At 53.0% G+C, this 27,380-nt stretch overlaps 3 protein-coding genes across 8 annotated transcripts; 2 read left to right on the forward strand and 1 right to left on the reverse strand.

The window, feature by feature from the left end:
* The first annotated feature begins 1,289 nt into the window (after positions 1 to 1,289).
* ASB6 (ankyrin repeat and SOCS box containing 6) lies at positions 1,290 to 7,183 on the forward strand. Of its 2 annotated transcripts, XM_053559867.1 has the most exons (6): positions 1,290 to 1,547; positions 3,443 to 3,624; positions 4,578 to 4,684; positions 4,794 to 4,902; positions 5,400 to 5,486; positions 5,634 to 7,183. In XM_053559867.1, exons 1-6 carry the CDS (start codon positions 1,435 to 1,437, stop codon positions 6,299 to 6,301), a joined length of 1,266 nt encoding a protein of 421 aa, XP_053415842.1. In that variant the 5' UTR covers positions 1,290 to 1,434; the 3' UTR covers positions 6,302 to 7,183. The 2 variants fall into 2 exon arrangements, with proteins under 2 accessions (XP_053415842.1, XP_053415850.1); XM_053559875.1 differs by lacking the exon at positions 4,794 to 4,902 and having other exon boundaries at positions 5,634 to 5,738.
* A 687-nt stretch (positions 7,184 to 7,870) lies between these two features.
* Positions 7,871 to 20,132, reverse strand: NTMT1 (N-terminal Xaa-Pro-Lys N-methyltransferase 1). Of its 5 annotated transcripts, XM_053559931.1 has the most exons (6): positions 19,994 to 20,130; positions 17,411 to 17,546; positions 17,054 to 17,212; positions 10,086 to 10,299; positions 9,110 to 9,362; positions 7,871 to 8,260 (listed from the first exon to the last, which is right to left on the reverse strand). In XM_053559931.1, the coding sequence occupies exons 4-6, from the start codon at positions 10,245 to 10,247 to the stop codon at positions 8,004 to 8,006; spliced, it is 672 nt and encodes a 223-aa protein (XP_053415906.1). In that variant the 5' UTR covers positions 10,248 to 10,299; positions 17,054 to 17,212; positions 17,411 to 17,546; positions 19,994 to 20,130; the 3' UTR covers positions 7,871 to 8,003. The 5 variants fall into 5 exon arrangements, with proteins under 5 accessions (XP_053415906.1, XP_053415915.1, XP_053415910.1 ...); XM_053559940.1 differs by lacking the exon at positions 17,411 to 17,546 and having other exon boundaries at positions 19,994 to 20,132; XM_053559935.1 differs by lacking the exons at positions 17,054 to 17,212; positions 17,411 to 17,546; positions 19,994 to 20,130 and adding an exon at positions 16,851 to 16,978.
* Positions 17,564 to 26,636, forward strand: C2H9orf50 (chromosome 2 C9orf50 homolog). The gene is made up of 6 exons (XM_053559878.1): positions 17,564 to 20,444; positions 20,686 to 20,776; positions 23,899 to 24,062; positions 25,642 to 25,804; positions 25,964 to 26,138; positions 26,478 to 26,636. Exons 1-6 carry the CDS (start codon positions 19,943 to 19,945, stop codon positions 26,583 to 26,585), a joined length of 1,203 nt encoding a protein of 400 aa, XP_053415853.1. The 5' UTR covers positions 17,564 to 19,942; the 3' UTR covers positions 26,586 to 26,636.
* Positions 26,637 to 27,380: the final 744 nt, after the last annotated feature.

Below are 27,380 nucleotides of genomic sequence, written 5' to 3' on the forward strand. Positions count from 1 at the left end.
CAACTCTTGGGCTCAAGCCATTCTCTTGCCTCCGCCTCCCAAGTAGCTGGGACTACAGGCGTCCACCACAATGCCTGGCCACTTTTCCGTTGCAGTTGTCATCACTGTTGTTTAGCTGACCTGGGCCGGGTTTGAAACTGCCAGCCTCAGTGTATGTGGCTGGCCCCCTAACCACTATGCTACAGGCACGGAGCCTAGAGAGGTCTTTTTCTGTCACCCAGTCTGGGATGCAGTAGCCTGGTCATAACTCACTGCAGCCTCAATCTCCTGGGCTCAAGGGATCCTCCTGCCTTAGCGTCCTGAGTAGCTAGGACTACTAGTATGATGCTGCTGCCAGGAGTTTGAGACCAGCTTGGCAACACAGAAAGACCCGAGTCTACAAACATTTTAAAAGTCACCCAGGCGTGGTGGCATGTGCCTGCAGACCCAGCTGCTCCAGAGGCTAAAGCAGGAGGATCAGTTGAGTTCAAGAGTTCAAGGCTGCAGTGAGCTATGACTGGGCCATTGCACTCCAGCTTGAGCGACAGAGTGAGACCCCGCATCTATCAATCAATCAATCAATCAATCAAAGTAAAGTTCATTGAGTCCATCAAGGCAGACAATGAAAAGAGCTGGCAGCCTGCCTGACTGGGCGCTCCCAGGAACACGGAATAGGAATTGTCCCCATCGCCCGCGGGGAGGTGATGTGCATGGGCTGTGGACCTCATCTTTCCAGTCAGCGTGCCCAGGTGGTGACAGAGGTGGCCCAGCACCTCCTCAGGGGAAGAAGAGAGCTAGGCCACGCTAGAAGGAACGCTGTCTGACTTGATCCCGGCCTGAGCACAACCGGGCTGGGGCGTTCAATGGGCGGAGCTCGGACGGCGCCCAGCGGCCGCGAGCGGGATCGCAGGGTGATGCTGAGCCGGGCCAGACATTGGCCGGAAAGGGAGGGCCTGCTCGGGGTCTCTGTTACTATAATTGTCATCTCAAGACTGTCACAGCTGGAAGGATCCTCAGGTTATAGATGAGGAAACTGAGGCCCAGAGACCATAAGGGCCATGCCTGGGGCCACCCATTACAGTGGGTTTAATTATGTCACCAGGCTTGGCGCGGGTCTCTGCGCCGGCTCAGTTGGGGCCGCCCCGCGAAACCCCCTGGAGAAAGCTCCTCCCCCATCTCCGGGTCCTTTCCCTAGTCGCGGTCCGGGTCGCGCCGGGGTCCTCCGAGCCCACAGGGGGCGCTTTCACCAACCGCGCATTTCCCCAGGCCCGCGCGAACCGGAAGTATGCAAGAGTCACTTCCGGCACGGAGCAGCGGCTTGGGCGGCAGACCGGCTGCGCGCAGGGGCTGAACCAGCAGAGTTGGACCTCCTCTAAGGCCGCCGGAGCGCATCAAATCGACGAGTGGGTCTCGGCGGTAAGCACGGCCGCTCTGCAGCGCCCGGAGGCCTCCACGATGCCGTTCCTGCACGGCTTCCGGAGGATCATCTTCGAGTACCAGCCGCTGGTGGATGCCATTCTGGGCTCTTTAGGGATCCAGGACCCCGAGCGGCAGGAGCCTCTGGACGGGTAACTCGCTCCCTCCTGTCGGCGGGCCGAGGTCTCTCCGACCCGGCGCTGCTTCCTGCTTTGTCACTACAAGCCTGGTGGGGGTGGTGTGGTTGTCTCTCCCTTTTACAGATGGAGAGACGGACCGAAGCCAGAGTTGCGTGCTCCAGCGGGAGCTACTCCACGCTCACCCCTGTCTTGCCCCTTAAAGGGTGTAGGGTGTTGCAGACTAGCGCCGGCAAAGAGCATGGGCCTAAGGGTGGGGTGTCGGCAGGCCTGCGCCTCAGGGCCCCACCCTGTGCCCTGCCCGTCTTATTGCCCTACCCCCCACCACCACCACCGAGTTGCGCAGCGGGGCGGAATCTGTGAAGGCCTCAGTTCTTACCCCAGAACGGTGTGGAAACAATCTCTTTTGTAGCTGGGTTTGTATTTGTGTAGGCATAGCAGGTCTATCCTGAACCTGTGGGATAGGTGTTGCAAAGTAGTCCATATTAGCTGCTCGTCGTACTGAGCGTGCAATAGTTGGAGTACATCAGGGGGCTAAACATACGCCCACCTTTCGTGGCACTTATGCTCCAGAGAGACTGACGCTCTGATCAGTAATCAGTACATTAGGTGTAATAGAGACAAGAGGGGCGGGGGGGAAGGGACTCAGTTGGGGGGAGGTAATCAGTTGGAATTTCAAACGTAGTTATTAGGAGTCTCAGGGACCTTGGTGGTTAAACCTAGACGTTCCTCATCACTATCTCTACTGTGTTCGCCTTGACGCTTGCTCTGAAAATGCAGTGCAACACATTTCCTTAACTAAGGCTATGCAGGATGAGAGTAGGTCAGTAAAAGGCAGCTGCATGGCCTTTGTGGTGGGCCCAAGAAATCATGCAGAAACTGTCCCAGGTGTTTGCTTTGTATCTTTGGTGCACTGGGTGCCAGAGGGATGAGATGGAATCTTGCCCAACCAGCCAACTGAAGGGACACAGATGGGTGAGACAGAGAGATGGGCGGGGAGCACCAGTGGAGAAGGGAAACCTCATCATGAGGTGGAGGTGGGACACTGTCATATGTGTTCAAGGGCATGAGCCTGGGTCTGAGCTTTTGGTGAAAGCCATAGCAGCTCTTAGTAGTTAGTGCTGGCCAGGGAGGCCAGAGGGGGAGTCTGGGGACCAGCTGCATTGGCAATAGGATGTGAGGGGCCTTGTGTGTACTCATCCTTGGGCTAGGAGTGAGGCTGAAGATCTGTGAGAGAGGGGAGGGAGGAGGTTCTGCTGACTGTTCTGGGAGCTCAGGGAGAGTTGGGGTATTTAGTCTGAAAGGCTGAGGAAGGAGTGTCAGATTCTGGTTCTGGCTCCTGGCCTTGAGGGTTCCCTTCCGTAGCAACAAAGCTAGGGACCAGGTTCTTTTTTTTTTTTTGTAGAGACAGAGTCTCACTTTATTGCCCTCGGTAGAGTGCTGTGGCATCACAGCTCACAGCAACCTCCAGCTCTTGGGCTTAGGCAATTCTCTTGCCTCAGCCTCCCGAGTAGCTGGGACTACAGGCACCCACCACAACGCCCGGCTATTTTTTTGTTTGCAGTTTGGCTGGCGCTGGGTTTGAACCCGCCACCCTCGGTATATGGGGCCAGCACCCTACTCACTGAGCCACAGGTGCCACCCTAGGGACCAAGTTCTTTGGGCAACTAGGGAGAAGACTGCAGACAGACCCAGTCCTTTCTCAGCAAACCCAAGATTCTACTCCAGGATGAAGGCCTGGCTTGGCCCTCTCTCCACTTCAGATCTTCTCCGAAGAGAGACTTTCTGCCCCACAGAGTCAGGGCCCTGACTACAGCAGGACAGTAAAGGCTGCCCTTCCACAGGGTGTCTGGGTCAGCTGTTCCTACAGCTGTGCCCACCCTCACTGGTCTGCCTCTCTTCTGCTCCAGGCCCAGTTATGTTGCCAATGAGGAGAGCCGGCTCCTTGTCCTCACAGAGCTGTTGGAAAGAAAGGCCCACTCTCCATTTTACCAGGAAGGTGTGAGCAATGCCCTGCTCAAGATGGCTGAGCTAGGGCTGACACGGGCAGCAGATGTTCTTCTGCGGAGTGGGGCCAATCTCAACTTTGAAGGTCAGCTGGAGCCCAGAACTGGGGGTGGGCAGGCCTTCCACCCTTGCTTTTATCCTCTTAGCTGTGACTTCCCTCATTTCTTTCCTGGGTGGCAATCTTCTTCCCTCTCTGGCTCTTACCAGTGGAGGGGGTGGTCTCCCTCCCCCTGTGGGCTTGCAGAGGGCTCTTACCTCTTCTAAGAGCCAGTGTGTTGCTGGCTCTACTATGTGATTGATTTGGCAAGCTTTCTCTAGCTCCCAGATTAATCCTCACTTCCATTAATGTGAAAATGCAGCTGCTGGCACTGTGCCTAGAGCTAAGGGAAGGTAATTTTCTGCAACTTACTCTCAGCCAATATGTGTATTTGCTTATCATAGGGAGAGGAGAAAACACAAAAGCCACATTAGGTGTAAGTTACGTAAGGACCATGTTGGCTTCTGGATTTGAGCGCTCAGGATTTGACTGTGCTGTCCTCCTTTCCTTTGTAGCTCTCACCAGTGGAGGGCAGGGTTAGTCAGGAGACAGGCAGGCAGGCTGGTGACCCAAGGTGGGCCCTGTACTGACCCATGATACAGCCAGGCCTGCACCCCTCCCCACCTGAGGATGGACTTGGAGGTTGCTGAGCTCCTGCAGGCTCAAGGAGCTGATGGAGCCCATTCTGAATTCCGGCTGTCAGTCCAGGCTCAAGGAACAGAGCAGCCAGAGCTGCTACCTGGAGTGTCTCAACAGTTTGGAGGAGATGCCCCTTTTACAAAGAGGAGACCAAAGCACAAACTGGTTGTGTATTAGGCCCACCAGAAGGCCGCTTGGGCCCTCTAGTATCTGGTGAGGACAGTCTGTCCTGACCCCATTGGTGACAGGAGCCTGGGCCTGCGGCTTGACACTTCAGGTGTGAGCTGGGGCTGGCCCCAGAGGCCAGGCTGGGACATGCTGTGAGAATGCAAGACTAACATGAGCTGTGTCTGTTCCCCCAGACCCCGTCACTTACTACACAGCTCTACATATCGCTGTCCTGCGGAACCAGCCGGACATGGTGGAGCTGCTGGTGCGGCATGGGGCTGACATCAACCGGAGGGACCGTGTAAGTACCAGATCCTGTGTGCCGTGAAGGGGAATATGTGGGAGCCCAGCAGCCTCAGAGCCCCACCACATGCCCCCAGGCTAACCTGGCTCATGTTGTCTTGGCTCAGATTCATGAGAGCAGCCCCTTGGACTTGGCCAGCGAGGAGCCTGAGCGCCTGCCCTGCCTGCAGCGCCTCCTGGACCTTGGAGCTGATGTCAATGCAGCTGACAAACATGGTGGGTGCCTCCTGGACAGCCTGAACCCTGGCACCTTAGAGGACACCAGGGTACTCCAGGATGACAGTTAAGGCAGGCTGAAAACTGGCCCTATGTGATGGCACAGCATGGCTGGGCATGTGGGTAGATTTTGCTGACTTGCTGAGTGCAGAGGGTTGAGGCTGTGCAGTTATGTCCCCAGGCTGGCGTTCAAGGGTTGTCTACAGGAGGAAAAAGGAAAGAGTATGTGTGTGCTGTTTCCAAGGGAACAGTGGCTTCCTGGTGGGAGGCCCAGCCTGGGTCCCAGGTCGCACCTCAGGACCTTCCACTCCAGGCTTTTTAGAGGTGGAAAGAGAATGACCAGAAGCCAGTCACCCTCAGCCTTCACCCCAGCTGAGAGTTGAGTCCTTTTGAAGTCCATTTTCTGATCGTGAGCCCTGAGATTTCCACCTGTCTCTGGGGTGCCCTGCCCTGGCTCCTGGCTACCTGCTCCTCACGCCTCCTCCCTCCCTCACTAGGAAAGACTGCCCTGCTCCATGCTTTGGCCAGCAGTGATGGGGTGCAGATCCACAACACCGAGAACATCCGACTCTTACTGGAAGGAGGTGAGGCTTGTCCTGTGTTCCCCAGACTTCCCTGTGCCCTTTCACACTGCACATCACTTTCTATGGGCTCTCCCCAGCTCCTCTAAATGTGTAGATTTGTTTGTCAGGGTTGAAGGCCTTCTTCTGTTATTCTGATGGCTCTTCTAGGGGCAGATGTCAAGGCTACCACCAAAGACGGGGACAATGTGTTCACCTGCATCATCTTCTTGCTTGGTGAGACCGTGGGAGGGGATAAAGAGGAAGCCCAAATGATCAACCGCTTCTGCTTCCAAGTAACACAGTTGCTGCTGGCTCATGGGGCAGACCCCAGCGAATGCCCAGCTCACGAATCCCTCACCCATATTTGCCTCAAGAGCTTTAAGCTGCATTTCCCTCTCCTGCGCTTCCTCTTGGAGTCTGGCGCTGCCTACAACTGTTCCCTCCATGGTGCGTCCTGCTGGTCTGGCTTTCACATCATCTTTGAGAGGCTCTGTTCCCATCCAGGCTGTGCTGAAGACGAGAGCCACGTGGACCTCCTGCGCAAAGCTGAGACTGTGCTGGATCTCATGGTGACCAACTCCCAGAAACTCCAGCTGCCTGAAAACTTCAACATCCACCCTGTGGGAAGCCTGGCAGAAAAGATCCAGGCCCTCCACTTCTCCTTGAGGCAGCTGGAGAGCTATCCCCCACCCCTCAAGCACCTGTGCCGTGTCTCTATCCGCCTCTACCTTCAGCCATGGCCTGTGGATGTGAAGGTCAAAGCTCTGCCTCTGCCTGACAGGCTGAAGTGGTACCTTCTCAGTGAGCACAGCGGCACCCTCGAGGATGACATCTGACAGGGCTACTAGACTAAAAGGAATGAGGATCTGGGCAGCTTAAGTCAACCTGTGATGGATTTGAGTACCTGTGATGGTCTTGAGGGAGGGTCTTTTGAAGTGAGTAAAGGGCTGCATCCTTAGAGCATACCAGGTAGAGCTCAAGCTGTAATCCTCCTGTGGTAAAAGGTGCGGCTCTGTGTCTTCCAGGGAAACTGCCCCTCTTTCTTCCCTCCAGCAGTATCCCCCAAATCTCAAACCACATTGGAAAAAAGGACAGGGTTTAGATTTTGGACCAGTTATACCCTCTGAATTTGAGGGAAGTGTCGAAATCTGAGCATCCCCAAGAGCTGCAGCAATCTGCTGTCCTGCACAGAGGCTCAGCGGGAGCCAGAATGAAGCCAGGGTGTATCCTGTGGGTGCCACCCAGCAAGGTCCTATTCCTGCCTCTTCATTCCAGATTCTGTCACTCAGAACAGAAGTGCTTTTGCTGAACTGGGGGAGAAGGCACCATGGGCCCATCTCCCTGTCTTGGAAGCTGAGCTGACCCCTGCTACCTTCTAGAGCTCAGGAGCCAGGTCACCTGTGGCCCTGCCTACCAGGCCTGTGCTCTAGTGGCAGCTCTCATTGCACCAAGCCCAAGGTCCTGGGGACCATGCCTTCTGCTAAAAAGCAATCACAAGTGCACACCTAGGACAGCTCTTTCAGAAGTGTCTTGCTTTGTGAGGGGCTCAACCTGACCGAGCACACCACCAAGACAGAGCTGACCGCACTGCCCAGTGCAGAGGGCTCATAAACTTGCGTCCAAGTCACACTGGCCATTGTGGATTGTGTTAATGCCTTTGGGACGAAGCTGAAGTAATTAAATGATATATTTATATCATAAAACTGAACCAATTCTCTTGGCCTTCCATGTCCTTGTATGATGTTTCTGTCCTCCTTCCCCAGTTCAGGATAAAGGATCATAGCAGCCAGTAAGGAAGGAACGTGGTAGGCAGGAGCAGATGCTGCTTTGGGAGGGAGAGGGTGTGTGACACTTGTCCCCATAAAGAAGCACCACTCCAGACTGGCTAGACCTTCACAGTAGACGGGCTCACCCCTTTTATTTCCAAATGAAAATGCCCACTAAGAAGGAGCCCCAAGCTCAGTGAAGACGAGGCCACAGACCTCCCCTTGCTACAGGCTGTTACAACCATCATTTGAAGGCCACTAAGACCCCATTACAAAGAGGACTTGACACGTAAACACACCCACAAGCAGCAATTGGAAATGCTCACAAGCCCAGCTCTGTTCCTCCCCCAAGTAAAGACAGCATTTCAAGTCCTCAGCCACTAAATTAAGGCTCATCCCCTTCCTCTTATGCCAGCTAGGTCCATGGTTAAAGGTAAGACTGAAGACCGAGGAACAGCTTCTGGTGTGATGACTGCATTCCCATGGGGAGCATCTGGAGCCCCATGGGCTGCTGGTCCCCAGCCCCTACCACCCCGTCCCCACCTCTAAGTGCAAGGGGGCCAGGCTCCAGCCTCCCTGCAGATTCAGTAGCACCCCTCCCATGGGCCCCACCTGCCTTTATAAGAAGAGTCTGTATCGTGAGTGGAGGGCAGACAGGTATATTTAGTGGCCTCAACACTCAACAGCCGTCAGTGTAGAGCCTGCATCTCACGCAACTGCTAACAACCCCCACCTGGGCCGTGGGTCCTCAGTTTCTCTTGCCAGCCCAGGTTCATCTCAGGGCAAAGCTGTAGACATGGTAGATCTCATCAGGGAGGTTCTCCTGCCTCTCCTCAGCCAGGAGGCTGAGGCCCGCGCTGTGGATGATCCTATGGACCACCTCGAGGTCCCGGCACACACTGCTGTCCACATCATCTAGGATCACGCCCTCCTGGGCCATGTTGTCTTTGATGACGATGATGCCATTGGGGCGGAGGCCCCCCTTACAGCGCCGGAGGAACTCAGCCAAGTGCTGATCGGTTAGGTGGCCTGGGAAGGGCAGAGGCGAGGTTACCAGGGGAAAGATGCAAACACAAGCAAGCCACTGGATGGGATATAGTTTTCAGCCACAGCTGAGCCGTTCCTTTGTGCCCAGCATCTGGTGCGCACGGCCTTGCTGGCTCTCAACAGACCTGAGGGGTTTGCTAACATTTAAGCAAAAACTGGCTCAGAAGTTACCTACCCAAAAGCACACTAAGCACAAAGCTGACCCTGCCCAATACCTACACAGTGCCACCCCGCAGGCCTAGGTCAGGGGTGTGCACATGGTATCAGGTGTTGGGACTACAGGCAGTCTCAGGCAGATTTCCTTCCCTATATTCACAGTCCAGAAGATTCCTGGAACCAGAAAATAATGTCCACAGCAGAGCTGTGCTGCTACCCACCTTGCAGGTGGCTGACTAGTGCAGTGGCCTGCCACCAGGGCACAACATTCCAGGTGTGCCATTAAGCTGAGCACACAGGGTGGGGTGTCAAAGCAGGGATTACTTCCTGCAAACAGCAGGGGCAGCCAAGGGTTAAATTTTTAATTTTTTTTTTTTTTTAAGAAACCCTCATACAACTTATTTTTGTTTCTTTGAATACAGTTATTGGCCATGTAAAAATCTGACAGAAAACTGCCCCCAAATGGATAGCAGCAGATAGTTGAAACAAAACCCAGAAGGAGGACGTGTACCTTTTAGGCAGAGTCTCCCAGAGTCCTAGATATGCAGGGAGAATGGAGGAATCCTTGCTGCCTGCCTACTGCGGGAGCACAAAGCCCCAGCTCCCAAGACTGCGTGGGTAACTAAAGTGGCAGGAGACACACAAGTGGGTGGGGAAGGACAGCAGGACCCTCACCTATCACCCACTGGATCCAGATCACGTCGTAAGAGTCCGGCTCCGGGCTGAAGTCCTGGAGACCACAACAGAAGTAGTTCCTCACCCTCTTGCCTTCCTCCCCCAGGTAGGTCTTGGCTTTAATCAGAAAGTCCTCTGTCACATCAACCATATCCACCTCCCTGAACAGCGGCAAGAGCAGCCGCTTGGTGATCCTGCCAATGCCAGCACCACAGTCCAGGGCACAGGACGTTCCTGTCTTGTTCGGGCCTTCCTAAAAGCAGAGAAGGAATATGACCTATCAAAGGTCCCTTCCTCATGAGCCCCCCTGGGAATGAAACTCAAATCAGGACTCAGTACAAGCTAGCGGGGTGGGGTGGGTGGGTACATAGGACATTCCTTTTCCGGGCCACACATTTCTAAAATGACAGCCGCATGTCTACTTCAAGGTGATAGCTTGAACAGGCACATTAATCTCTCTCTCCTGAGACCCCAGGGAAACAATAGCAGAGAAGAATTCAGACAGAAAAATGAAAGGACAAGTAGTGAATGGGGCTGGGAGAGGGAAAGCAGGTAAAGGGAGATGCTGGGTGGAGGGGGCCAAGCAGCAGCATCCGTGCTGGCCAAGGGAGACGAAAAAGGGACAGGCCCCGGGGTGGTGGGAGAGGTGCGGTGGAAACCATAGTAATTAGGAGTCTGCACCTGGCAGAACAGCCAACACCCGCGGACACGGCAGGATGGCAAGGGTTTCATCCCCAGGGGAACTGAACAGTTTGAGAGAAGTCTGCCCCATTCTGGCACCTCAATTCTGCCGTAACAGTCAACTTGCATCTGGTAACCCTGCGGCTAAGTCCACAGACCTGAAGTCACCCCACTGCCCCAACTCCTTAAGGCCTTGGGGCAGGTACCAACAGATAACCAGACTGTAGCAGTGTAAAGTGTGAAAGGTGACACCAGAGCCACAGCCTCTCCTGGATAGCACACCAGACCTGCCTACCCTCAAAAACCTCTGCAGGAACTTCCGGGAGCTGTTGATGTCGATGCTGGAGATGTGGCCGTACCCCCCAAGCATGCCGTCCACTGTGGGTGGTATTTGCTTCCAGTACGTCTTGGCCTTTGAATAGAATTGTTTCTCATCTTCTATCACCTCACTTGTCATGCTGTCACCAACCAAGGCTCCACTCAAGCACCACGATGAGCAATGGCACCTCCTGAATAAGGAAAAGAGGAGTAAGTCAGCCCAGCCAAGGACTCGGAAAGGCCCTGCAGGTAGAGGGCCAGGCTTCAAAAGACGCACAGTCCTGCCCAGCACAGAGGAATGTACAGAATCCCCAAATCTGCCTCTCCCCTCTGGATGAAGGCACAAAGCAGGAGCCCTGGGTTCCTGGCTCTGAGTTCTTATTTTTTTTTTTTTTTAGAGACAGAGTCTCACTTTATGGCCCTGGGTAGAGTGCCGTGGCCTCACACAGCTCACAGCAACCTCCAACTCCTGGGCTTAAGCGATTCTCTTGCCTCAGCCTCCCGAGTAGCTGGGACCACAGGCGCCTGCCACAACGCCCAGCCATTTTTTGGTTGCAGTTCGGCCGGGGCCGGGTTTGAACCCACCACCCTCGGTATATGGGGCCAGCGCCCTACCGACTGAGCCACAGGCGCCGCCCAGCTCTGAGTTCTTGACCTGTGCTACATGACACCTGACTCTGACCTCTGGCCCAGCAGACAGACAACCCTGATCCACACCACAGAGCAGGTGAGACAGCAGACCTGGGGAGGCCCTGAGGAGTACACACCTGCCTTCCGCTCAGCACAGACACAACTCATGTGGGGTACAGTCCTTCCTTAACGAAAAATGGGTACTGCCAGGCACTGTGCTGTGAACCGGGAACACAACCAGGCAGAAAACAACTATACAAACACACATAACTACAACTGCGGGGGGCAGGGAAGAAGAGTGGAATGCTAGAAAGGCTAACCACTTGAGGGAGCCGACTCAGTGGGGATCAGGGAAAGCATCCCTCAAGAAGTGACACAGAAGGCTCCGTGCCTGCAGCTCAGTGGTTAGGGCGACAGCCACATACACCAGGGGTGGTGGGTTCGAACCTAGCCAGGGCCTGCTAAATTACAATGACAACTTCAACGACGACAACAACAAAAAAAGTCGGCAGCGGGCGCCTGTAGTCCCAACTTGGGAGACTGAGGCAAGACAATTGCTTAAGCCCAAGAGTTAGAGGTTGCTGTGAGCTATGATGCCACAGAACCCTACCAAGGGTGATGTTGTGAGATCTTGGGGGGGGGGGGAGGGGAGAAGTGATATAGAAGCTGAAACTTAACAGAGGGGCAAGAGCTGGAAGGAGACAAGAACATGCTCCTGAAAGAAAAGGATGCGCAGAGCCCTTGAGACTAGAAACTTAAGGTTCTCTGGATCCACTTTAGTTGTCTGGACTTGACCCTGAAGAACAATGGAACTTGACCCACCTAATAAGTGGGGAGCAGCATGGAAGATCTGTGCTTCTGAAGACTTCTGACAACTGGGTAAACAGCAGGGGCCAGGAGCAAAAGCAGACACAGGTAAGGAGACTGTTGCCAGGACAGACGGAGAGGGAACAGCACGGATGGGCCCAGGCAGCAGAGCAAAGGCCCACCACACCCTTCAGGAGAGGGATGACAGTTTGGCCCCACATGCCACATGGAGCCAGCCTATCCCCATCAGGTCAGGGAGAGACACAAGGTCACATCCCTTCCCTGAGGAATTCATTGGCTGTACTCTGTACTCACCAAGCTGTGGTGAGCCTCCGATCCCCGAACTACAGGGTCAAGAGTCAACATGTGGAGCTCTGATAATGGCCTTAAAAAAAATAAAAGTGTAAAACCCCCAAGACCAGGGAATGGTTTAAAGGCTTTGAGGGCAGTCACAGAGAAAAGAAAAGTGCCCTGAGGAGGAACCCAAGGCTGCTGATCCATGATTTACAGACTAGAAAGAGGGAAGGAATAAAATATGAGAAAAGCTGAAGGATTTTCATTGGTCACATTTATTTTCCCCTAGTGCTCAACTGTATTCCAAACTTGTCCTGAGAAGGAATCTTCCAGAAGCAGCAGGCCCAGCCAAACAGCTCAAGAATGCTCCTAACTGATGCAGTTCTGTCTCTGTCACTGGTTGGCCTTTTCCAGAGACCTTGCCAGCCAGGGGGGCACCAGGGAAGGGCCTGCCGTTGCTGCTGAGAACAGATGGGATGGGGCCCTCCCTTCCATCCCCAGACATGGCTCCTTCAGCACCTCTGGGCATTCATTCCTCACACAGTCAACACCAGCCCTCAGAGGGGCTGGAAGAGAGCTGATGACATTCATCTGCCCTGACAGGGTCTGGGTTTCCTTAGATCTTTTTTGCCACTGTTTCTCCACATAGTAGAACCCATTTAATGTGTCTAGAGAGAGGCTTGTTGATATCCCTCTTCGGATTCTTGAGTCAACTTGAAGACTGATCCCCTCACTTCACCATTCAGGCACAAAGGTTTCAGGCCAAGATGAAGAAAAGCTACAATCACTGCACCTATCACAGAAGCCCTTTGGGATAACAGGCCTGCAGCCCCTGGTTCAACACAATGCCCCCACACCAGTGTCCCAGCACCTTGAGCTACATCCTGAAAAGAAAAGTGGTGCACTGGTGGCGCCTGTAGCTCAAGGAGTAGGGCGCCAGTCCCATATGCCAGATGTTGTGGGTTCAAACCCAGCCCCGGCCAAAAAAAAAAAAAAAAAAAAAGAAAAGAAAAGTGGTGCACTGCTAGGGAGAACGGACTCTCATGCCAAGCAGGCCTGCCAAGAAAAGGGCCCCTAGCCTGAATGTCACTACACAGCTGTGTTTGAGAGCTACTTACATTGTGGGGTCTGATGGGGGTTAAGGACCCAGGCCAACTGGGCTGCCTGCCAACAGGTACCATGACTACCATGTCACAGATCCTCCATCCATCAAGCTGGGGACAGTATCAAAACCACTTTTCCATGCACCAGCAGAACTCCTGGTTTCACTAAACCCTCTCTCTAACCAACCACAGGTGTTGGCAAACTGAAGGTTCTGTATTCAAATTGATCTCCCCGGAGGACTGGGAGCTCCTTCGAGAGCAAGGGCAACATCCAAGATTTATCCCTGCATTTCTCTTGCATCCCGTACGACACACAGATATTCAACAACGTTCACTTCCAATCAAATGAATAAAATAAATTTGGGCCCAACACTTACCAGGCTGTACTTTCTCTGCCTATCTGTCTGCTTCCCTTCCCAAGAGGCAAGCTTCCCAGGCAGCAGGGACATTACCTTGTACAACAGTAGCCCACTTCCTGATAAGAGGTGGGCATTTACTAATTGGCTGTCAAACAAATAAAGGAATGGGCCTTGTGCAGCTATAGCCATTGCCATTTGTTTTCTTTTTTTAGACAGAGTCTTACTGTCACCCTGGGGTTCAGTGCCATGATGTCATAGGTCACAGCAACCTCAGACTCTTGGGCTCAAACAATCCTCCTGCCTCAGCCTCCCGAGCAGCTGGGGCTTCAGGTGCCCTCCACAATGCCTGGCTAATTTTTTCTATTTTTAGTAGAGATGGGGCCTCACTCTTGCTCAGGCTAGTCTTGAATTCCTGAGCTCAAGCAATCTATCTGCCTTGCCCATCCCCCTCCCCAGAGTGCTAGGATTACAGGTATGAGCCACTTTGCACAGCTGACATTCCAATTTTTTTTTTTTTGTAGAGACAGAGTCTCACTGTACCGCCCTCGGGTAGAGTGCCGTGGCGTCACACGGCTCACAGCAACCTCTAACTCTTGGGTTTACGCGATTCTCTTGCCTCAGCCTCCCGAGCAGCTGGGACTACAGGCGCGTGCCACAACACCCGGCTATTTTTTTGTTGCAGTTCGGCCGGGGCTGGGTTTGAACCCGCCACCCTCGGCATATGGGGCCGGCGCCCTACTCACTGAGCCACAGGCACCGCCCTGACATTCCAATTTTTAAGAAAATCCTACAGATGAAAGCCCAACCACTCAAAACTGGTAACACTGACAGCTGTTACCGACAATGTAATTTTTTGCTTTTCTGAAAGCCTTACAACTCGATTCTTTTAAATGTCAAGGTCCCCTGAATAATCTAATTTATAAGAATTCCACTTACATGCAAATTCTAGGAACAAGCCAGGGAGGCACAGCTAGATCGGGAAACAGCAAGCACAGCTGACATTAGCCCTAACAGCTGACTCCTTAATAAGCATGATTCCAGGGACCCTGTCTATGCTTTTCCTCCCAGTGTCCAGACTGGAGTGGGCCAGGGAGTTGCTAGGAGTCAGAAGGAACAGCCCACAGCAGGAAGTGCTCCTATACTCTGTTCCAGAGCATTGAGGAGCTACCTGGCTACAGGGCCTGGGAAGGGTTGAGGGGCACAGCTTGGCTTTGTGTACACTCTGGGCTGGCTCAGAGACGAAACCCCTTACTCATAGTAAATTGTCTGCTCAGCTAGTAGATGCAATCGTACACCTTTCAGTCATCTGGCCTCTTCGTCCCCCTACAAGGGGATGTTGTTTATAGCAACATCCAGGCAGCTGCCTCCGCCACTACTTCCCTTCTCCCAGGATCCATGGCAGAGAATTGTGCTTGAACTCACCAGGTGATGTTTGCACACTCAGATCTCCCTCCTCATGTAAGTCTCTAAGAAACCGTCTGAAAGCAACAGGAGGCAAAAGCCTGCTTAAAGTTTCCTTTACCTCCTCCCTCTCACAGCCTGCCCATTCTTTCTGGACAGCAGGTGAACACGTGACAACGATGGGGTGCTCTATAAAAAAGAAAGGGATGCCTTTCTCTATAGGCACGTGGTGGCTCACACTTGTAATCCCAGCACTGTAGGGGCTGAGAAGGGAGAATTCCTTGAGCTCAGGAGTTCAAGACTTGCCTGAGTGAGTGAGACCCCAACTCATTAAAAAAAAAAAAAAAAAAACCGGCTTGGCGCCTGTAGCTCAAGCGGCTAGGGTGCCAGCCACATACAGTGGAGCTGGCGGGTTCATATCCAGCCCAGCCTGCCAAACAACAATGACAACTACAACCAAAAAATAGCCGGGCCTTGTGGTGGGTGCCTGTAGTCCCAGCTACTTGGGAAGCTGAGGCAAGAGAATCGCTTAAGCCCAAGAGTTTGAGGTTGCTGTGAGCTATGACGCCACAGCACTCTACCCAGGGCTACAGCTTGAGACTCTGTCTCAAAAAAAAAGAAAAGAAAAAAGAAAAACCCAACTGGGCACTGCTACGAGCACCTGTATTCCGGAGGCTGAGGCAGCAGGATCCCCACAGCCCAGAGTCTGAGGTTGCAGTGAGCTATGACGCCACTGCACTCTGCTCAGGGCATAGGGTGGGACTCAGTCTTAACAACAAAAATAAATAAATAAATAGGAAAGTGGGAGATAAGACAAATAAAAAAAGGTAGCTGAAAATTCTAAAACTAACAAAGGCTCTGAGAGAGTGAGATGAACCAGGTGTGAAGCTCAGCCCTGCTCACCAGCTGTGTAGGCTCAGATTGAGACACTTAACCTCACCATCCTGTTTCTCTTACAGTGGGAACAGTGACGCTGGCTGTACAGAAAGGCTGAGCTGATTAAATGTGCACATGAAAAGCTTAAAGTGCTCCACACAGTGCCAAGCACAGATTCTCTCTTGAGCTTTAGAAATTTCTGTCAAAGGAAATTCCTGTCAACTTTGCCAATTGTGAGAATCAAGTGAGAAAAATGCATTGAAATGCCACATGAACTGTAGTGTCAGATGCACCTAAGGGATCATTACTGGTATCCAACAGACTCAAACAGCTCTGCAAATCAGCAGGGCTGGGGAGTGAGCTTTCCCTCCATGAACCAAAGCAGGGATTTCTGAGAGGCTCTCCTTGTGTAGTCTGTAGCTCTGACCTTCACCAAAACATTCCCATCTGTACCTCCAAGCCTCCCACAGCCCCCAGTCTACAGACAGAAAACCGACACACCAAAGTAAGTATGTGAAAACACATACATGGAACCAGGAACAGAATTCAGGAAGGAATCCAGGCTCATATCATCTCCCAGGGCAATCATTCTGCACATCACAACCATCTGCTACACTGCCCCACCCCACCTTCAGGGCCTCTGACGCCACCTGTTTCAGTTTCAGTCCCCTCTTGCACAGACGAAGAACCAAGGTCCAGTATGAGAAAAGATCTCACAGTTGGAGGACGGTAAAGCCTAGGCTTTTCGATATGGCTGCCTCCTTGCAAACAGGCTGACCTTGGCCCCAGGAGCTCTTGGCGGCGGCTGTCTTGTGAGCTGCATCTGTGTCAGGCCAGAGCCGGGGCGAGGCGCACTGGTAAAATACGATACCGACTGCTATGCCACAGACTTTAACTCTGCCAGGCTCTGAGCTGTGATTCTACTGATTCCTCACACTCAACCTCCGAGTGGGTGCTCTCCTTATAGATACATTTCTCAGAAGGAAAATGAAGCTCAGGGAGAGAAAGGGACTTGCTGCAGCCTGGAAACAGGCATAAGGGAATGGCCCACCCAGGCTTTAGGTGTCTTGGCTTTTATCCGCTATCTCCAGCCATGGAACCCGGTTGTCCCTGCTCAGGTCCCGCCGGTGGACCTTTTGGAGACGCGCACGTGGGGCTCCGGCCAACATGCGCGCACGCGCTTGGGTCATGTGACGAGCCGGAGGCAGTTGGGGGTCGCGGCCTCCCTTCTCCCGGGGCTGCCTCCCCTTAGCATCGCCTCTCGCTACTCACCCCGGGCAGGGACTCCCGGGACCCAGGAGAAGCCAGGGAAGAGGAAGTGTGGGAGGGCGGCGGCGGCGGCAACCCCAAAAGCCAAAGCAGCCTGAGCCACGACCAGACGCCACACCTCCCAGCGCGTGTTGCCTTTGTCCGCTAACGTCACTTCCGTACGCTTGGGGCGGGGCTACAGATGGCCCCGCCCACCCCCAACTCACCCAGTCCCTCGAGCTCTGGACCTGATTTGACTTCGGGTCTCTGGAAGGGATCTCCCCAACTTGAAGGTCCACGCGTCGTCCTCTCCCCACCTCCAGCACGTGCACTAGTACATTCAGAGGCTACAAGTCTGGGCTTTTAAAGATCGAACGAGTTTCCCACTGTTTAAAAAAAGGAAAAAAGGCTTTTAACCTCAAGTCCACCCATCACCATTAGCATCTTAAAATAATATACCAACCCCCAAAAGTAAAGAAAATGAAATAACTGGGCTTTCATACCTGGGGTCTGCCACCCCCACACAATCAAATTGTTTATGAAGTTTCCATTCCAAAAAGGTAGCCTTTCCCTGGGATCCTCACCTACATGGAAATTCTAAAGCCATCTCTGAAGCAGCTGTGATGGACTCGCAAGCTTAGGAGTAGGTAGACTCTGTTAACCTCTCTTCATTCTCCTCTTCTGCCAGACAGATGGAATAATTGCTCAGCTTCTGACGCCCTGAAGTGTTAAATTTGTGGGATATTGCACTTCAGCCTGATACTTGCAGTGGGTTCTTAAGAAACAGAAGCTGTTACAGTGAATATATTTGTCTTGTTAATTTTTCCTTTTAACATCCTAGTATTAGATTTACAATGCCTTTCTCTGGGTGATGCACACAGGAAGTGCTTAAAATGTCTTTGCTGTAATGCAGTGAAAGCTATGGGGAGAGGGGGTGCTGAAAAGCCCCAGTTGACTCCCCCAAATCTGTTTATGTACATATTATCCAGCATTCCCTGTAGACTATTCTAGCATATACCTGCTTCCCCTGGTCTGGACCCTTCTCTCAAACTTTATTTTCCATGTCTCTAAGGAAAAGGGATAGATCTGGGTAATTCAATTGCTGGAGGTGTCTAGAATCCTCTTTCGAGGGATAGCTCTGCTCCAAGCTCTCACATGCGCCAAAATCTGCCTCTACCTTATTTCCTGTCAAAGAGAAAGCCTCTTTCCCACACTAGGCTCCCAGGCCTTTACAGAAACTGGACAGCACCCTGACCACAAAGCTTCTCACATCTCTGATTGCCCAAGCCCACCTAGCACATAGTAGTTGCTCAATAAATGTTTACAGTGGGTAAGGGCTGGAGGACTCTTTAGAAATCATCTACAATCTGATGTTCCTCTATCATTTCTTAAAACTCACATACCCTTTAAATAAATACAAAAATTTCTGCCTCTCCCACTCAATTTCCGTCCTTCCCAAAGAAGTACACCCCTCTATCTCTGGTTGAGGAACATAAACAGAAAATAAAATACATATTTGTTGATACCTCATCCAGTAAGACACCATGTAATTTGAATTACAAAGTCATTTTGTCATTTTCAACTTATAAAATTATACCATGCCAGTGAAATACTAGTCTAAACTATCCTTGTCCTCCACCTGAGTTTCACAATAGTGTGAACTTCCTCCTGGCCCCCTCCCAGCCAAGAGTCATATAGGCCATCAGTCCATTTTACCATGGAGCCCTGAGAAGGGAGTCACCTGGCCTGCATCACACAGCAAAGAGAAGTAGATCATAGAGTTGGACTTGGGTCTCTTAGTTTCCAATATTATTACTGCCCAGATTTGAGGCAGAATTTATCCAGTCACCCAGCCAAACATGACCCATCTGAGTCTCCTGGATCTGGAATGAGTGGCCCGTTCTGGACCCTGCCCTCTCTGGTTTAGTCCTGGATGCCTTGATCAGGAGTCTCTGGTGGCTGCAGCCATGGCTGGGGCACCAGAGCCCCGCCCTTGGCTCCAGGCCTGTGCTCACTGCTGCTTAGGTGGCTAGGGGTGAGGGACAGATCACAATGACCCTGGAGAGGCCCCTAGAAGCAGCAGGGAGGGGCTGGCAAAGAGATCAGTCAAGGAAGATGGGCTCTCCCAAGCACTAGCCCGCCTGGTAGGGGGCTCTGAACTCATGAGACCTTCTGTGGCCCTCCCTAGAAGATCCACCAGGGTGAGTGGATCCACCTGGGTGTGACACCACCCAGGAACCAGCTCAAAGCTGACAGCAACCTGGGAATGTGGTATGGAAAGGAAGTGGGCTCAGATACCCTCAGTGTCAGAACTGGGGGTGAGGGGTGGCACCTGTGGCTCAATGAGTAGGGTGCTTGTCCCATATACCAGACATGGTGGGTTCAAACCCGGCCCCAGCCAAAAAAAAAAAAAAGAACTGGGGGTGGGACTAGGCCTCTACCTACCAAAGGAGAAGTCTGTTAAAAATCTGTCTTGGCCCCACCCCAAACTTGCTGAATCAGCATCTGGGGTGGGAGGTGGGGGGAAGTCATCCTTATTTTCAACAAGCTCCCCACCCAAGGGGCTCTGAGGCACCACCAGGACTGGGGGACTGCTGCTCAGGTCTGTTTTCGTCCAAGTTCCCAGCAGAGCACTAACATCTGGACGTAGCAGCCTGGGCTAAGCGCTCAACCAGCCAAAAACCATTTCACTAGAACACTGAGACAAGACAGAGAAGTTAATTGGCTTGCCCAGGGTTACAGAGCTGGTAAGTAGTGAAGCCAAGACTAATCCTAAATAATAATTTTAAAATAATAAGAATGGCAACTAGTCTTTAAGTACGTACAACGTGCCTGGCACTGTTCTAAGAGACTGACACGTATTCGCTCATTTAAACGTCACAGCAACCCAAAAAGGTGGGTGCTCCTGCCGTCACCATTTTTCAGGTGAGGAAACAGAGGCTCAGGGAGCTCCAGCCTGAGCCCCTCACTGTCTGCCGGCCAGTAGCGTGAGTCCCCCGTTATTGCTCTGTCCGGCTCTGGGCACTATGGCCCGGAGCAGGTCTTTGCCCCCCACCTCGCACGGCGCCCCCCGCCCCCGCTGGCGTGAGGATGCCCTGAGCTGAGCAGGGCCGAACATGTTCCGGCGTCAGCTCAACCCGGGGGCCCAGGAGGCGCGCAAGAGGTACCCCGCTGATGGCGACTTGCGACGGAGAGACCCGCGGCTGCCCAGGCTGACCCCGCCCAAGCTCCGAGCCGCCCGATACGCGCGGGATGCAGCGGGCTCCAGCATCCGGGAGGGTGGCTCCACGTGGTGGCAGGGCTGGGACGCTGAGCCCCGGGAGGACGTCAGGATCCCCACGCCGCGCCTGCCCGTCCGGTCCCCAGTGCCCCCGCAGGCACAGAGGAAGCGCAGCCTGCTAGAGTCCCTGCTGCTGCCACCCCTGCTGTCCGCCAGCGCGTCCCGGGGATCGACGCCCGGGCGTCCCGGCCCTGGACTGTGCCAGTACACCCGGAGGGGCGCGGCCAGGGAGGGCCCCAGTTCCTTTGGCGCCCTCTTAGGAGAGTTCCTCCCTAGCAGGTTCCGCGAGTTCCTGCGACAGCTCCATGAGAAGTGCGAGGAGCCCCCGGAGCCACAGAGTGAGGCCAAGCCCCCGGGCCCGAGGGGGCGGGGCGGGGCGGGGCCGAGCTGGTTCCTGGGGGGGTGCCCAGGGCTCAGAAGGATGCTAATGTCAGCTGAGTATCTCTCACAGAGTCCTCACAATCCCTGCTTGAGGGCTGGTCCACCATCGCCCCCAAGGCCCTATAAAGTAGGAAGATCGTAATAAAGACTGCCCCGCAGCGAAGGCTCACAACCATTTCCACCTCCTTCTGGCTCCAGCATCCTCAGTACCACGACACCAAAGGGGTGTGTCAGAGCACTGCCGAAGGTCTCATCAGTGTCCCAACTGCTCTTTCCTCCCAGACCTGTGGTAAGTGTCAGTCTCCTTCTTGGTCAAGACAGGGTTGCCATCAGTGCTTCCAGGGTGAGGGACCCCAGCCACTGTCTTTAAGGGGACAGTCAGCCTACTTTGGAGATAATCTTAAGAAGATTTTGCTCCATCAGATTCTACCCTGGGGCCTCTAAAGGGTGATCACTCACAACTCACCAAGGTCAACCAGTGAGTGATGGGAGGGGATGAGTGATGAGTAGGGGTGGGGAGAAAGGGCATTTCTTTCCTTCCTTTCTTTCCTCTTTCACCTATGGATTTATCCATTTATCCACCTATCCATCATCAATCCACCCATTCATGTGTCCATCCATGGGTTCGGTCTTCTGCTGAAGCAAGCATTCACAATCCATCTGTGAAGCCACACACCTATTAGTGCATAGGTCTGTCTGAGAATTAGGTCTTCTACCAACCCACTCCAAATTCATTCAACAATTCATCTATGAATCCGTCCATCCATTAATCAGGTCTTCTGCAACACATTCATAATTCATTGGTGAACCTATTCATGTGTCTATTCTCCCATTCACCTATCCACTCTTGCAAACATCTAGTCCATGGCCTGATCTTCTACAGCCTGTTCACCAACCTGTCCATTCATCCATCTGTCACGAACCCATGACTCCATCTGCCCACTCACTGATGAATCACGTCTTCTGTGAGTCCTTTAATCCATCCATGCAGCCAGTTGGTCCGTCTCTCATTTGTTCACAAACTCCCACTCTTCTGTCCATCCATCTGTGCATCTAATGGTTAACTATCTTCAAATCTTTCCATCTACTACAAATCCAGGACACTTTCATCCTTAGTCTAGTCACAATCCACCCACAAATCTACATACTCCTCTAGCCACCCATCCATCCATCCACCATCCTCCCATGATTTAATCCTATCCAGACCCTTCCTTAGTTCACCCGTTATTTCATCCATCAGCCCACCCACCCAGTCTTCATTCTTTTATCCATCCCACCAGCAACTTGTCCATTTCTTTCTCTAACTTTATTAGGTTTTACTATATGCCAAATAATGGGGGAAGTAAAATAAGGGATAGAGGTAAGAGAAGAACTGGGGCATGAGAGCTTACTGGTGCCTAGATGCCATAGTTCTAACAGAAAAGAAAGCAGAAAAAGGCGGCGCCTGTGGCTCAGTGAGTAGGGCGCCGGCCCCATATGCCGAGGGTGGCGGGTTCAAACCCAGCCCTGGCCAAACTGCAACAAAAAAATAGCCGGGCGTTGTGGTGGGCACCTGTAGTCCCAGCTACTCGGGAGGCTGAGGCAAGAGAATCGCTTAAGCCCAAGGATTTGGAGGTTGCTGTGAGCCGTGTGACGCCACGGCACTCTACCAAGGGCGATAAGGTGGGACTCTGTCTGTACAAAAAAAAAAAAAAAAGAAAGCAGAAAAAAAAAAAATCTCTCCAGGTTAAACAGGCTTAAGTAGGGGTAAAGGGTGAAGAGCACTGCCCATGAGTTTAAAGACCAGGAAGACTAAGCATAAGGCATATGTTGTTATTCCTCCTTATACTGTGCCCATGCCAGACAATACTAATGGATTACAGCACATTTCCCCCCTGAGACTCAGAAAACAAAACTCCAGGCAGACATCACTGATGGTTCAGAGTAGAAGCTGAAAATGTAAAACATTTACCAACCCAGAAATTTTAAACCAGTCAGGCTAAGTAAGCACACTACTGCTCACAAGATATAATTAAAAGTATGGAATTCATTCTCTTAAATGTGAGCAAAAGCAGAGATAGACACATTCACAGACTTGCAGATTAAAAAGCAAGTGCTTGAACACTTTGCTGTGTGTGAGGTTCCCTGGTAGTCCTACAGGGGACATCAGGGTGCATTAAAACAGGCCGCAGCAATCCTGAAGGGGAGAAGCCAAAACTTCAGATGGGCAGGCAGAGCAAGAGCAGGCTCCATTGGATACCAAGTAGCTTGTGGCTAGGTGCTGTGGTAGACATCTCACAGCTGCTTGGCTCTTGGGTGGGCTGATGGAAAGCATCCCTCTGCCAATACCAGATAAATGGTCAGATCAATAGATGTACATATATACATGTTTGTATTCTTAAAATCAAATATGGTATTTCTGAATAACAGATCCTTCAGTGGATCAAGAAGGCCCTCCTGTGGCCTTGACCTTGAGGCTGAAATTAATAACAATACGTAGAACAATTTTATCCATTCCATATAAATATAAAAGATACCCTTTACTGAACACAAGCCTTATACCAGGCTCACATAAGTCACTTGATACTCACCAAACTCATATGAGAATGGTGTTATTTTGCCTATAATAAATAATTTAAAGGAGAAAACTGCAAAATGGAGATTTGGGGGCAATCTGCCAAAGGTCACGTGGTTGGCATGGAACATAATGGGAGACAGCTCCATTATGAACTATTAGAGATGTTTACTTCCAGCCCTGCAGACACTGGGCTGGACACTTTTGCACTCCGTGTCTTCACAACCCTGTACAGTAGGTGCCATTGTCATCCCCATTTACAGAGAAGAAAACTGAGGCTTGGAGAGTCAGGAAAAGCCCAAGACTGCATGACTCCTGGGTTGGCTTGCATCTTCTCTGTGCTAACTTGTTTGAGATGTAAAAGTGCTTACTCTGGAACCAGAATGTAAATCTTTTTTTTTTTTTCCTACAGTTTTTGGCTGGGGCTGGGTTTGAACCCACCACCTCCAGCACATGGGGCCGGCGCCCCACTCTTTTGAGCCACAGGTGCCGCCCCAGAATGTAAATCTTGGCGCTATGCTTTATAACTGTGTGACCCTGGGCAAGTTGCAAAAGTCTCTGGGCCTCAGTTTCCTCAACTATAAAATGGGGATAATGATGCTTGTTCATGGGGGCGACTGGGGTTTGGTAGGATGGTGCATATGACCTGTGTGATCTGTTGCCAGGCAGAAACGAAGTGCTCAGTAAAGGCTGGCTGCCGTGGTGGGCATTATGCCGTGGCCTCAGCTTACAGACCAGCAGAGGCCAATTGTCCAGGATCACACAGCGAGTCTGGATCTAGTGGATGTGGTGTCGGGGTCAAGATGGGGGCTTTGGGGTCAGCCCCTGTCTGCTCCTGCCCCTCTCACCTCTCTCAGCAGCCCCTACTGTGCACAAATCCCCAAGCCCAAGGCTGTGGTCACTCGAAACCTCTCAGGGGAGGCCTCCAGGGCCCGCAGGCGGTGTTCCCCTCTCCGGGTTCGATTTGCTGATGAGACCGTACGGGATACTGCACTGCGATACTGGGAGCGCAGCTGTGCAGGTAGGCAGACAGGGAGTTTCAGCACTCCAGGAAGTTCCAGCCCAGAGCTGGCAGGGCAGAGACCATGGCCCCAGGCCCCTAGAGTGAGAGGCCAGCCTGTAAAAGGCCAAGAGATCACTGACCCTGAAGACGAAATACCCCAACTGGCCTCACTAGAGGATGTCACAGTGACCTTCAAGGACCAAGTAGAGCAGCGGTTCTCAACCTGTGGGTCGCGACCCATAGGAACTGTATTAAAGGGCCGCAGCATTAGGAAGGTTGAGAACCACTGAGGGTCTGAGGTCCAGCAGAGTGGCTGGACTCTGGTGGGTGGCACTAGGGAGTGGCTGAAATGGTGGCCCAGGTCTGGCCACCACCAAAGGACTTCTTTTTGCCAAGAGGTCCCACACACTGTATCTGCCCAGCTGGAAAGCAGCACCCACAGCTTCCACAGCCCACATCTGTGCTCCCCCCCACACACACAACCTAGAGGGGCTCCTTCTCCAGGAGGTCCAGAAGCCACTGGAAACATCTACCCCCCATATACATGAAGGCAAACCTCAGAAGCCTGGCTGAAGGAAGGTCAAAAAGAAGAAACCTTTCTTCTGGGGAAAGCTGCCACTGCCTAGTCCCACAAAGAAGCTAAGACCCTCCAAGGCCCGACGTAGTGGCTTCTGTTCTGCACACTTTCCAAAGTGGGTGTTGAGAGGCAGCTGAGCAGTGCCTGTCTTTGCTCTGGTGTGCCCTCCCCAAGCTCCACCTTTCTCCATGTGCCCCACTGCTTCTATTCTCAGGATCCAGGAGCCCCCAAGGCTTCCAGTAGTCAACATCCTGCTGCTATTTATTGAGCACCTAGTATGTGCAGTTTCAATCCAGGCTCATCCACTTAAGAGTTGCAGGAAGTTGGAGATGGAAGCTGTTATTTTTGCCCAAATTCTGGTTGTTTGACGAGGAAAAATAAGTCCCCAAGAGCAGAACAGGCGTGTGTGTATGTGACATAGAAGCCAGAGTGCCCCAGGCCGCTCTTGGGAGTCCAAGGACAGGACAAGCCCAGGAGAAACAATTTCACACAAATGGCAGTTGGCTCATATGGGAGATAATTCCTTGTCAGCCAATGGCACAGGACCTATGCTTGGACTCCAGGGCACCGGGTCCACAGTCTGCTGCTCCCTAGCCCTTTCCATCCTGAGGCAGCTGTGGGGTCCTGGCCACCCCCAAATGGCAGCTGTTGGTCAGGAAAGGCTTCCAGCCTTGAGGCAGCTCCCCTTCCACCCTTTGGCATTCTCAGCATGGGCTCTGAGATTTCCATGGAGGGTAGTGACCTGCCTTTGCACTAGAGGAAAGAGGGCCTGTTTTGGGCTAGAGCAGGAGTGGGGTATGGAGGAGGGACACAGCTTGGGTGATAACAGCAGAACAGTCACACAGGGTAGTTTTAAACCCCAAGCCCTCTCTGGAGGCAGCCAAGAGGCATTGGGGAGCCTGGGATTACCATGGAGACAGGGCTGTGCCCAGCCTTGCCTGCTAGAGCAGGGAGGGGAGAGCAGGGTTACGGGGGGAGCCCTTTCCCTGGTGGGATCTCACCCTGCCCTCTCTCCTTCAGTCCGGCAGAGCTTCACTGAGAACCAGACCTCCAGGCTGCCGGCTGTGTCAGAGCAACTGCTCGGGAGTGTTGGGCGATGGCTAGAGACTCTGCCCAAAGCCCTGTACCTGGGGGCCAGGGAGGAGGCCCCGACCAGCTTCTCCTGCTGGAACTTCCCCAGCCTGTAAGACTCTAGGGAAAGGGCAGGACTCAAGGGCATTGCCAGGGTTCTCCCTCCTTGCCCTACAGACCTTCCCAGCCAGTAGCAGGCACGTTGCTGGTCTGGGTCCTCAAGGGCCCAGACTCAGGATACATCAAACTCATGGGCTCCTGTCTCCCCCAGGGCCACCAAGGAGCTACACAGCCACTTGTCTGAAGACACTCCTATGAATAGCAGCCTGCCCTTCATCCCTAGGGCCACCACCCAGAGGCAGCGGGGGGACCTCCAGAACTTACTGGGCACCCACAACATCCCGGAGAAGTTGGGCAAACCACCCAGCCCCTGGAATCAGAAGCTGGTGAGCACCTGCCGGTAGCCACCACCAGGAACAGCCCTGCTTGGCAGGATGGCCAAGGCTGGGAGTACACTCAGCATGGGGGTGCAGTGGTCAGGCCTTGTGTACCTGCATCTCCCTCAAAGTGCAGCAGTCAAGAGGGTGGTCTCTAGGCTGGGCTTGCTGGGTTCAGGTCCCAGTGCCACACCTGCAGGCCATGGGGCCTTTCTGCATTTGTTTCTTCATCTGTGAATTAGGGCTGCCCCCTAGAGCTGTGGTGGAGAGAAAATCTGCTAGGGCCAGGGAGCCCCATCCCTGCCCTGAAGTCCCAGAAGCACTCAGCTGGTTCTCCTCCTCCTCTAGGAATCTTTCCTGCCCAGTGTGGTGCTGCAGTCGGTCCTGAGGCGAAGCCGCCCCAAGGACTACCAGCTCTTCCTGCCATCTATGACACTGCAGTGGGCTCAGAGATGAAAACCCACCAGCCCACGCCCAGCGGCACCAGCAGGCCAGGGAGTGAGGAGGGTACCCTCTTGCCCCACAAATAAACACACACCCCAGCTGGCTGGGGCCTGCCACTAGGTCTCATGGTACAAGCCTCTCCAGGTACCTGACTGCTTATCTTAGGGTTCCTGGGCCAGAGGAGGAAATGTGTGGAATCACAGCTGCAATGAGGCTGAGGGGTAGGGCAAAGCATCATCAGGGTTCAGGGCTTGTTCTGGGTGACCCCCACTTCTGGAAGGTGGGAGACCCTGCCCACACACTTCAAACCTGGGACCAAGCCTCTGTCAACCTAGATCAGCCTATACCTGAAGCAGGCACCTGTGGTGACCTGAATTTGGGGGAGAACCAGCACCTCCCACCCACACTCATGGCAGTGGCCATCTTTGGCACTAATAGCTGCTTTGCTGACCTCCTACCACTGGGTGAGGCCTTCCCGATACCAGCCCAGGGAAAAGTGCCCTGTGTGTGGACAGTGTTAGTCCTCTGCATCTTCCTGGCCATGTTCCTACTATCTGGGCCCTGGAGGGGAAGCCTCTGTGTGGGCTGGGTACAGAGTGGGGGCCAATATCCAAATCTGCATCAGGAGAGCTGACCCAACTGTAGCCCTGGCTACTGAGGTGGCTGAGGCAGGACAGTCACTTGAGCCCAGGAGTTCAAGACCAATCTTAAATCTGTAACAGGGGCAGAGCCTGTGGCTCAGTGGGTAGGGTGCTGGCCCCATATATGAGGGTGGCGGGTTCGAACCCAGCCCCAGCCAGCCAAAAC

This window comes from Nycticebus coucang, chromosome 2, assembly GCF_027406575.1.
Source record: "Nycticebus coucang isolate mNycCou1 chromosome 2, mNycCou1.pri, whole genome shotgun sequence".
Classification (NCBI taxonomy): Eukaryota; Metazoa; Chordata; class Mammalia; order Primates; family Lorisidae; genus Nycticebus; species Nycticebus coucang.